The following is a 12222-nucleotide window of genomic DNA, read 5'->3' on the forward strand; positions in this document are numbered from 1 at the left end:
ACATGCATTTCTTATGAACACCTCGAATTAGGGCAGCTTACTCTAATTTAAAGCTTTTGAGCAAAAGAGGGGACATCCACACTAGTAAAGTACACGGCAGGTTTTGAAAAGAAAACCTTAAACTGTCAGAATTGTTTAATCAATAAAATGCAAATAATATCACCTCTTAAATGTTCACAAGTTTCAAATAAAGTAATTGGTTTTGATGATGGCTGTGCTGTGTGTGAGAAGTTTGTCTCGCGTTATCGCGCATGAAAATTGACGTGCGCTTATATTTGAGGAAATGCGGTGACGAAGAGGTAGATCTGTAGCGGAGGCATTATCAGCAGATTCATATTAGAGGAAGCGTGCTAGCATTAAGTACGTATTAAAATGGAATGCATACAGTAAAAAAACGAGCACATCTAAAATTTTGAGGAAATCATTGAAATTTTAAATTTGATAATTTTTATGTAATTTTGCCGAATCGTAATTGTCGGATGCTTGTTTAGTTATTCAACATGTCTGCCTCCTGTATTGAGAGGTGCGACTTGAACTTTGCATGTTTAGAATAACACGTGCACAATTGTTTTTAAAAATGATAAAGTAAACTCCAGATTTAATGTATGTTATTAAAGTTTTTGTTTTCAGTAAACCTACTGAAATTATACAAATGCACTTTAGAAACTACTCGGCTTAAAAGGTGCCAGCGGGTGTTCTTTGGTAGTTGTCTGGATTTTCGCCTTTTCATATTTTCTCTCAAGAGGCAGAAATAAAAATGATTATTACTCACCGTCTGTGGACGAATGTTAGACGTTTCCGCGTTAAAAGTCTTTGCAGAAATGTAACAACCTCATGGTCGCCCGTCGGGACGGCGTTCAATGTCCGGCAACACAGAAAAGTGGATCTGCAGAGGAAAAACGTTGTAAGTGTAAAATGGCAATGCCCGAATAAAATAAATAAGGCGCTCGGTTTAAATGACCGTTCTTTTCTGGTACAGTTCGCCTTTATTAAAAGACTGGCTTTGTGCAAAATAAATGTTCGTGTGAAGATTGGTTGGCATGGCAGTTTGTTATAAAGTATACTAAGTTTAAATGAGTGGTTTAATGGTTAGCTATGGTAGCTAACGGATCCTGCATCGTGAATTTGAATCGGGTCATTCTTCAAGTGGAGTAGGCATACTCTGTAGCCTGTGTGCTTGTGTATCTTTGTGATGTGGAAAAATCCACATCTTAGGTTAATTAGCAATTATGAGTATGAGAATGTGTTTATCTTTAAGTAGTTAGGACTAGAGCTTAGGACTGCTGCCTTTTCATCTCTTGAAGTCTTGTTTTGATTCCAGGACATGGTCTGGGTTGAGGTGAACATACAAATTGCATGTGTACGTGGTTTACTTTGGGTTCCACCCACTTCCCAGATTCATTTGGCCACTTTTAATTGGATCAGTATGGATGAGAGGAGGTATATGAGTGTGTTGATAGATAGATAGATACTTTATTAATCCCAAGGGGAAATTCACATGTGTTGTGTGATTCGGCAGATTTCTGTAAAGGTTTGGGCTCAGTAATGTTGAGATGGGCTACATCCCTGGTTTGTCCTAAAATTATATTTGATGAGTTTATACAGTGAGTAAATAGATAAGAGAGTGGGTGTGCCATATAGTAGGCAAGCATCACATTCAGGATGGTTCTTGAGTTTTCCCAAATGCTGCCCTAACTCATCGTCCCATGGTGAGTGGGATTGATTCAGAAATATTGTGGTTTACAGTCCAACATCTTAGCTATAGTTCCTATATAAGTTGGATTTTTGCACAGTCTTAATTTTAAGAATTGTGTAAATTGAACACAATGTCGCAGTAATCTAACCATCCATTTATTTGTAAACTTTACTGGCTTTGGTCAGGGATACAGAGAATAAAAGCCTGACGTTGCAACCCTCAAGTGCAGGACCATAAATACTCCTAGAAGAGATGTTAATCCTTTTCAGTGTTAAAGAAATGTTATTTGTTTTGAAATGGAGGTCTTGGGTTTTATTTTCTCATTTTCATAAATGGGGCAATACTATGGTTAGTGCTGCTGCCTCACAGCTCCAGAGTCATGGATTCAAAATCTGGGGCTGGACACTCTGTGTCGAGTTTGCACATTGTTTATGTATCTCTGTGGGTTTTCTCATCAATTGCCAAGGTATCTGACAGGTTAACTGGTAACTCTTGACTGAGACTGTGTAGGTTTGCAGTGAATGTGCTTTTCGATGGATCTGAGTTCTCCTCAGGGTCACGTCACATGCTGCTAAGATAGGATACAGCCCCAATGACCATGAACGGAGAATGAATTTGTTGGAAAATGGGTGGATTTAGAACTTTAATTGTTACACTGATATTGAGCAGGCCATTAGATCTGAGCTGTCCCTGACACATTTTTTGAGGATTTTAAATGCTCAACTGACAGAGAGAATACTTTTGATGAACATGTTAAAAAAGTGAAGTTACTACTTTAGAAAGAATTTTCCTATATTATATACATGTAAATAGCATGTACCTTATTTTAAAGCATAAATACAAATTATTACTTCATATTTATATTGTTATATTATAAATTGGCCCTAGTGTGTGTGGGACTGCGATGGACTGGCACTCTGTCTAGTTATTGTTCCTGCCTTGCACATTATGCTTGCTGGGATTGGCTCCATTTCCTCTGCAACTCTACTTTAATCAATGAACAGAAAGTATTATTTACTTTAGGATTTCACTTGTTTTTTGTCATTTATTAAAATAAATGTTTTCCATTATAACCTGAACTGAATATGATTATATTTTTAGTCTTTGCAGTTCAATAATTTGTATTTTGAATTTTGTTAGTCTGTCTTAAAAAGTATGAATCTGAGTTTGCCTTCAAATGGACTACTGTAGTCCCTTACATGCACTCAGTTCTGTTGGGACAGGGTGCATCTTGCAGTGACTCTGCCAGAGAATAAGTGTGTTTAAATAATAGATTGATGAAGTGATAATATTAACCCTTTTTCAAAAAAAAAAAAATCCCATGATGTTTCAAATTAGGTTTAATGTCTAAGATAATCAATGTGAATGATGTATAATATATAATATTTTTTTTTATTTTTTTTGTAAGGGCCTTTTTGGAGTTCCAGAGCTCAGTTCCCCCGCAGGGTTTGAAGAAGCCCAAGAAAGAGCTTTAAAAGAAACCGAGCGACTGGTGGAAAAAGCTTGCACTGTTCCCACTGGGCCACAGACTGTACAGACCTTTGATCAGCTTTCAGACAGTTTGTGTCGTGTGGCTGATTTGGTAAATTGATCCACTGCGATGTTGCCACATTAACATTTTTTGTTGTACTATTACTTTATATTTATAAACTGTTAAACTTAACTTGTGCATTGTTTGTTTAGAAATTTAGTATGGCCTTTTAAGCACGTAATTATTTCTTATGAATAAATTTGACAGTTTGGGGTTTTATTGTCTGCATTTTAGGTACATGACGCCTGATTTGCTTAAATAATTGACTTATTTATTTTTTCAGTACAACTGATCTTAATAGTTTGTCTGTTCTGTCCTTTTGTTTCTTTCTTAGGCTGATTTTGTTAAAGTTGCACATCCAGATTCTGCCTATCGCGAGGCTGCAGAAAAAACCTGCATCAAAATTGGGACTGTTGTAGAAAAGTATGCCATTTTATTTGTTGCTTGTTTTGCTTTAAGATATTGTTATTATTTTGACAAAATTTTCATTATTATGGTTAATGTTTCTGTCCTCCTCATGAAATGAAATGGGGGTGATTATAGCTGTTGGAATCTGCCTGTACTCTGTGCTCATTTTAAATTCAATTGGCACTTTTTTAGGTTCACCCATCTTGTACTAGTTTTTCCATTTTGTCTTCAAATCAGCATGAATTGTTAGAGGCATAGATGCAAAAAGGTGCTGGAAACATCACTTTTGGATTTTGGTCTATGTTGACAGTGCATAGTTCATTTAGAATTTTGGTCATGCATTAATGCTGCAAACTTCCTGTTCCATCTTATTCCAAAGGTGCACTAATGGGTTGTGATTGGTGCATGTGCTGAACTAAACTGAACTTATTGTCAAGTGCTTGGAAATGTTGGTACATTGTAATGAAGTTTTACTGTATTTATTTGAAAAAGAGTAGACTGTGACCATAAATTAATGCATGTGGTTAACAAAAGTACTCAGGTGTGTGGTGGCATTCAAATGACAGTATTATTAGGCTTAACGTAAACAAAAAAAACATTCCCCACACTTATAGTACATCAGTGCTGCCAGGCAGTACCATTGACAAAAGGCAGGATAGAGCCACTGATTCGTCTTTATACCAAATTTTGAGACTACCATCTGCAATGCCACAACAGAAATGGAGATTTATCAGACCAGGTGACATTTTTCAAATCTGCTCCCTATTCTTAGCTTAAAATAGTGGAACCTGGCATTATCTTCTGCTTCTGTTGACCATCCATTGCAAGGTCCAGCAGATCTGTGTTTAGAAATGTCCTTCTACACACCACTATTGTAAAAAGCTGCTCTTATGAGTATTGGTAGCCTTTCTGTTAGCATGAACAAGTCTGACAGTTCACTTCTGACCACTTTAATTACTAGGATGTGTGTGCTCATAGAACTGCCTTTCACTAGATACTTTTTTCACACCATTCTTGGTGAACTCTTAAATACTGTAGTCAGCAATAATCTCAAGTTGACCACAGTTTAAAAGATGTTTTTTAACAACAATCATACCACATTTAAAATTGCTTTGAGCACATGGCATTTCATTCTATTAATAGATAACAGATGACCAAATCTGCCATATCTATGTCAAGCTGAATAACTGTTGTTTACTTTTTTCTTGTGTACCCATAAAGCTATACTGTTGACATTAAAAGTGTTCCTACTTGTCTGTTTGATATGGATACTTGTGATTTTAAAATGTAAAATACTGTAAGCATTTTAGATATAAAAGAATTATTGTGGTTTGGAATTAACACATTTAGAAGTTTAAGAGTATCATATGTGAGCCAGGCTGAGGGAGTGTATGTATATATTAACCTTTATGCTACTGAAGAAATGGATTTTATATTGATTTCTAACTCATTTTTTTCACAGACTAAACACAAATGTAGACTTATACAGAAGTCTGAAAAATCTTCTAGACAACAAGGAACTTATGAATTGTTTGGATCCTGAAACACGGTGATAATATATTAAACATTTTGGCAGATCTAGGCCTTTGTTAAGATAATAACTTTCAATCCTTTTATAAACAATTCATTGCTTCAATAAAGTCATCACATTGTAACTTTAGCAGGGATGAAAAAATAATTATGTAGAAAAATTGGCATCTGATAACCTTGTGATCAGAATGGATGGCATCTACTGCCTGTTTTGTATTCAGAAACAGAGAACAATAATAAAAATAAAAAACTGAAACTATGTTTTTTCAAAAAAGAGGACTACCTAGATGCAGTGCTAAAATTTATGTGGGTGTAATACAGTCCATGCTTGCATGTCAAGCAGTGTAAAGTGGTATAGTGAGTAAGACACTGAACATTAAAGTCTAAGGTTGCTAGTTTAATCCATTTTAATAAGTGGTTTATGACAAGCTACATGATAAAATGTTGGACAGTCAAAGAGAAAATTGGAGATTATTTTAATTAAATTATTATATAGTAGCTACAGTTTGAAGAAAGATAATAAAAATAACAGCATGGTGAGACTGCTCTTTATAGAAGCTTTGCTGTAGCTTTTAGTGCAGTGTTTTCTATGAAACTATCAACTTGCTGCGGCTGCTAGATGATGCCAATAGAGTAAAAGTGGACACATTCCATAAAACTACCCTGTTTCCCATTTATTTTGGTTGTAGTTGTCTCTTATATTTGTGCTTTTAAATGTGTTAGAGATATATTTAAATTTAATGCGTTTTTGGAGACGGGTACAGAATATGTGTAATGAATTTTCTGTTTGTGTTACCTTTTATTAAGCCTGAATAGTGGCAGAGGCCGAAATCACATTTTATTTGCAATAAACTAAATAGCAGTAGTTCATGTAGAGTCTTAAAAGGTCTGCATTTTATGGCTGTAACAGTTCTTGAAGGACCTATACATTTTAATTTTACAGAGCCAGCCATCAACACTAGTGTAACTTCTAAGATAACAACCAACTGTTAAATCCTCTAGAGGGCGCAAAATAGTTCAGAGATGTACTCTGGGAATCGCCTGTAATGTGATTTTTTTTTTTAAAATTTTTTTAGGAGAGTTGCTGAGCTTTTTATGTTTGATTTTGAGATTAGTGGAATTCATCTGGACAATGACAAGGTAATCACTAAACATTTTGCTTAATTGGTATGTGAGTTGAAAAATAGAATGGTTCTGTTATTTGGGGCATTTAATTTTACCAATTAAACACATTTTTTCTTATGTAAATATGCAAGCAGCTATAAAAAAAGACAATACCAAGTGTACACTTTCTATTTTTGTTTAAAATAATCTGCGCTCAATTCACTGTGCATCGTTCACTACTTGAACTGTGAGACTTTCATTAATTATTGCTCAGAACTGAGTAGTTTATTCAATGACTTCTTTGAATAAAATCCACATTCATTAAGGACTGAAAAGCTTGCACGGAAGTATTTTACGGTGTATTTTTCGTCATCTTAATATATGCATTGTCTTTCTCCAAGTCTGACCCTTTTAATATTTTGATTGTTCTATTTTACAAACATTAAAAACATTTGATTGTTATAAAATATAAGGTACTTGTTTATATTTTTTCACAATGGGAATGGACCATCAAAATTAAAACATTTCTAAATGTAATAATTTTGTAACTGTGTTGCTAAAAGTAATAGTTTATTATTTCAGTTTTTTTATTTATTTCCCTGTAATAAGTCTCTTTCCTTTGGACATGGTTATACTGACTACTAAGCCCATGGTATTATTTTCTTTTAAGCAGCTAATCACTAGACAACCTAAATAAATGTAAAGTATTATATAAATATAATGAAGCAGAAATAAGAGAAACACATAATACAGTATTGCCAGACAGCATACTTTCTATGTTCATAGTTTTTTATTATAAATTAAAAAAATCTGATGATTGTTATTATTTATTCATGGTGTAAATGTAATTTAATGGTATTATAAAAGTACAATAAAGTTTTTTTCCAGAATGCTATTTATACAATCACTCCATTTTATTTTATGTAGAGCTATTAACAGTATTCATCATCACAATACACTTTATAGTGCAAACAAGATTTTATTATAGCATCATAGTCCAAAAGGAGCAGTACAGTAAAAACACAAGTATTAATAATGTCCTATTAGCATTCTAGTGTACTATATTTACAGAGTTAGACTTTTTTATTGACCTACCTTATTTAAGTTTCCTCTTCCTTATTTAAGTTCATGTACTTCATTTTTCCCCCCCAGAGAAAAAAGGCTGTCAGTCTAAATGTTAAACTCTTAGACCTGAATAATGAATTTCTTTATGGCTGTCACCTTCCTAACAAAGTTGAAAAAACAGCATTACCTGATCACATTCGGCACTGCTTTCATCTTGATGGAAATTACATTCAGATAGGTGGATTGTATGCAGACTCGCCTGATGATCTGGTATGTAAAGCCAAGATTGGCTGTAGGGTATGCTGTATTGTCTTGTGTTTTTCTGTATTTAAAGTACAGTAGTCTTTCTAGTTATTTATCATACGCAAGAAAACAAGAATTCCAATGTGTCTGATGTTCTTGTGATAAAGTCTACATTAAAGTTAGAACTTGTTCTATTTTATTTCAGTCTTTATGATATGAAAATCTTAGCAAACTTAACCAGTCTGTTTAGTCATTTGGTAATTCACAGTAATTGTTGGACACAAACTGGAAAATTAATAATTTCCAGAATTGTATTTTTGTATACAGTATCATTCCATGGAAATACAGTGAGTTGAAAAAAGTATTCAACCCCTTAGACAAAGTTTAAACCTGTTTAACCTGTATTATTTTTCTTTGAAAATGCATCTTTAGTTTTATACTGTTACATATAAATTGGGCCTCTTTGACCTTAAATTTTCACCAAAAATCCTGAAAATCAAATTATGCTGCAATGATAAAGAACATATCAGTGAAATCTGCTGTTGAATAAGTATTTGACCCTTAATAGCTTGGAAATTGTTAACGATCCATTAAGGGTAATGAAAACGGGTGTAAACAATCAAGCAATTAATCCTCTAGCTTGTTAGCTGGTCAATAAGTGATTATTTAGGCCAGTTCTTATGAACATACAACTGAGAAATCAGTACAAGTAGTATATATAGTGAAACCTCAAAAATTGACAAAAATGAAGACAAGGGAACTTTGTAATGACTCAAAGTCTCACAGACTTGAGAACCACTGTGATTAAGAAGTTTAAAGATGGCGATGGTGCCAAGAAGATTGCCAAACACTTTAGCCTCAGTGTATCCACTGTGAAGGCGATCATAGCAAAGTGGAAGACAACTGGATACATAGTAAACTGGGCTAAGTCAGGCTGCCCTGTTAAAATAACAAAAAAATGTCAAGAAAACTAGTCAAAGAAGTAAGAGGAAATCCTAAGGTGACTCTCAGTGACCCGCAAAGCTCAGTATCTGCAGCTGGAGTGGATGTGCACAAGACTACAACATTGAAGGCAGTGTTGCCAGAAAAAAGCCATTACTAAAAAAATGTCATTTGAAAGCTCGATTAGAATTTGCTAACAGACACCTTGACAAGAGTCCTACAAGAGTCATTTAGTTTGGTCTGATGAGACCACAATTGAACTTTTTGGCCTCAACACAAAGGCGTTTGTCTGGTGGATGGAAGGGACTGACAATGATCTGGCAAACACCATACCTACCATCAAGCATTGTTGGGGGAGCATCATTCTTTGAGGCTGCTTCTCTAGGGCAGGCAGTGGGTCCCTTGACCGTTTTGAAGGAAGATTGGATAGTAAGAAGTATATCCAGATTTTGGAAGAACACCTTCAAACGTCAGCTAACCAACGTCACTAACACACTCGGCAGGACAATGACCCGAAACACTGTGCAAAAGTAACCAAAGCATGGATTAACAAAAAGAAGATCCAGGTTTTGCAGTGGCCCACCATAGTCCAGATCTGAATCTGATTGAAAATTTGTGGTGTGATCTCAAAACTGCAGTTCACAAACAAAAGCCTTCAAACTTTGCCCAGTTGGAGCAGTTCTGCAAGGTAGAATGGGAAAAAATGCCTCCATCCAGATGTGCTAAGCTTGTAGATGGCTATCCAAAGTGATTGCAAGCAGTTATTGCCTCAAAGGGTGATGCTACCAAGTATTGACTGTGTTTCATGTGAAGGGGTCAATTACTTTTTCAACAGCATTTTTCACAACACTATTGTCAATTTGCATTTGTTTAGTTCACCAAGCTCTAAATGTTTCAAAATATGTACACAGAGAAATAAAATTTCATTGTGATACTCTGCATTTGTGATTTCTATAGGTTGTAATGATGCAAGTTGGAAATACAGTGGCTTTCCAGAGGGGGTCGAATACTTTTTCAACCCACTGTATTTCTTTACTTGTTAAAAGTTTAATAATCTTGCATTGTTTTTATAACAGCCTCTAGTAATTAATTTTTTCCCAAATATTTAATGATACAAGTGTTAGAACTAAGACTCAGACAGCATAAGTGACCGATATGCTCTGTGTATGACAGTTAATCATTGGTGGGATGGGGTTATAATCTTGTCATTTTTGTAGTTTTTCAGCTGTACATGTTCTATAATACACCTTTAGGTACGTGAAGCTGCCTACAGAATTTTTCTTTATCCAAATCCAGACCAAATGTGGTGTTTAAATGAGCTACTGGAATGTAGGAAAGACTTGGCTCAACTGGTTGGCTATGATTCCTTTGCACATAGAGCTCTTCAAGGCACTATGGCAAAGACACCAGGTAAATGGTATCGTACACGTAAACATTATACTTTCTTTATAAATATCTGGAACTTCATAGATATTTTATTATCTTTTTAGAGACTGTCATGGAATTCCTTGGGCTACTGTCTGAAAAACTTCACGATAGGTATGCACTGTTTTAACTTATGTTTTGATGTATTAGTATTATTGAAGACCGCATTAACTATAGGATGCAGTATTAGCTAGGGATATTTACATTCCAGAAATCTTGTAATTGTTTAGCATAAAGTAGCGTTAAACACAATTCAGAACTTTGTCAAATTATAGCAGCTGAAAATTGCTGAACAGATATTTGGAATGCCAACTAACATGATGGAGATGCCCCACTACTTTATGTTTTATGCTTACAAACATCAATCCAACACTAATCCTCATCGAGAAAAAATATATAGGCCAAAAAAACATGATTGTGTGTTTTTGTTCTCATATTAAACATGAAAATCTCATTTAAAGTAAATTCACAACAGCTAGAAACCATTCCCCAAAACACAAGACGATCACTTAATATACTTTTGCATACAATGCTAAGCTGCTCTGCTCCCACTAAACTTCCACACACACCCCCCCAACCCCCAAATCTCTCCTGGATATTCAAATTCAAAAAGCACAGTAACACAGGCTCCTATTTTGACCCAATGCAAATTTGGGAATCAACAAAAGCACCTCCTGGGATTTTCTTTTGCTGTGGGATTCCACATACTCTTATGGGAAAGTAAGTTCTTGCTTGTAAATTAAAGGCTTTTAAAGAAGCAGTGATGTTGGAGTCCATCAAAAATTCAGAGATCCCGACTGTGCTCACATTAAGCAACTAGAGTATGAAAATGTGCATTCAGAATCAGATTACTGTATAAGAATAAGCTAAATCACAAAAACAACCTGAATAACAATTAGACTCCTAGACACATACATTCAGAAAGCAAACATTCCTGTAGCCACTCTGGTAGGAACTAAGAGAGAAAAAATGCTTTGATTTTAGACGCAACATTTTAACAACTCTCAGATTTTTCTTTTATAAATACTTCAGTGAACAACATACCGCTGTGCACACCATCAGCTTACCAACATGCCCAACTTTCAGCAAAGCTGCCAAAGCAGTATGTGTGCTCTGAAATTGACAACTCTTGCATAATAATATAACAAACTTTGCATATTGTACTCCTCATATTCTGTCCATAATCTGAAAAGGTTTTGACACTTCTTTTCCTGGGTGCACCTGTACATACTGCACTTTCCATTATCTTAGTCTCAATAAAGTACACTTTCAGTCTACAGTACTTTACTCGCTGCCTGTGTTACGAAAGGCACAAATGCAGGAGTACTTTCTATAACTTTAAGTTCTTGTTGTGGGCATCGTTGGAGCTTGAGAAATGAAGACCAGTGTGGAAGGGTTCCACAACTGGTTTTACTTCAGTCTGCCAGAAGTCACTTTGTTATTTATAATATATTTGATTTGATTAAGTTGTGTAGATTTCATGAAAACATATCTATGTTAGACAAATCAAACACTTCACTAGTCAGAAACTTTGTGTAATCTTTTTATACTTAATGAACATAAGTTGTGAAAATAATTGTATTGAACATATACATGTCCAGCTGAGTTTAATTTATGGGCCATGTAAGGCTGTAATGTTACTTTCTTTACAATATATAAACAAGTTTGAAGGTGTACGTATGGAATAATATTCAGCTGCTTTCAAGGGCTGTGCACGCACTGTAGCCCTTAAAGGACTAAGTTCATTAGTTAGGTTCTGTAACATTCTCAAACCATTTCAGGATAGTGGAGGCCAGCGGGCCATTTTCTATCTCACCAGGACTGGGCAGAAGGCTGAAAAAAGGCCTGGGCAGGGCTCTAGTCTATACTGGGACCACTCTTAATCACACATGCACATAAACACTCACACACATACATGCACACACCCCTATATTGATGTACAGTGACAGTTTGCAAGTGCCAATCAACATAATCTAAATAAATAAATTTAAATAAAACTTGGCTTCCTAGCTTTTTATAGCTTGTATAAATTGTGACAATGAATTGTAATCATAATGACTAAAAGAAGAATATGCCAATTAAGTATAGAAGAGTGGGTAAGAATATTACCAGAAATTTGTACAACACCCTAGTACTATAGAAAAAGTACAGAATCCAAATGAGTAAGCATAATATTTGAAGCTGATGATAAAAATAGCAAGGACTCAAAAAGAAGAAAACACATAGAATCAAGGACATAAAACACTAAATTCCAAAGCCCTAAGTGATGGTTATCACA

At 34.9% G+C, this 12222-nt stretch overlaps 1 protein-coding gene across 1 annotated transcript in view; it reads left to right on the top strand.

The window, feature by feature from the left end:
* Nucleotides 1-478: 478 nt before the first annotated feature.
* Nucleotides 479-12222, top strand: part of LOC114650078 (mitochondrial intermediate peptidase-like) — a 141572-nt gene continuing 129828 nt past the window's right edge. The window contains exons 1-8 of the mRNA XM_028799518.2: nucleotides 479-904; nucleotides 3105-3278; nucleotides 3562-3650; nucleotides 5098-5184; nucleotides 6242-6305; nucleotides 7422-7604; nucleotides 9773-9929; nucleotides 10010-10058. Of these exons, the coding sequence (XP_028655351.1) occupies nucleotides 758-904; nucleotides 3105-3278; nucleotides 3562-3650; nucleotides 5098-5184; nucleotides 6242-6305; nucleotides 7422-7604; nucleotides 9773-9929; nucleotides 10010-10058 (950 nt within the window). The 5' untranslated portion in view covers nucleotides 479-757. The remainder of the gene's footprint in view (nucleotides 905-3104; nucleotides 3279-3561; nucleotides 3651-5097; nucleotides 5185-6241; nucleotides 6306-7421; nucleotides 7605-9772; nucleotides 9930-10009; nucleotides 10059-12222) is intronic.

This window comes from Erpetoichthys calabaricus, chromosome 4 (genome assembly GCF_900747795.2).
Source record: "Erpetoichthys calabaricus chromosome 4, fErpCal1.3, whole genome shotgun sequence".
Taxonomy (NCBI): domain Eukaryota; kingdom Metazoa; phylum Chordata; class Cladistia; order Polypteriformes; family Polypteridae; genus Erpetoichthys; species Erpetoichthys calabaricus.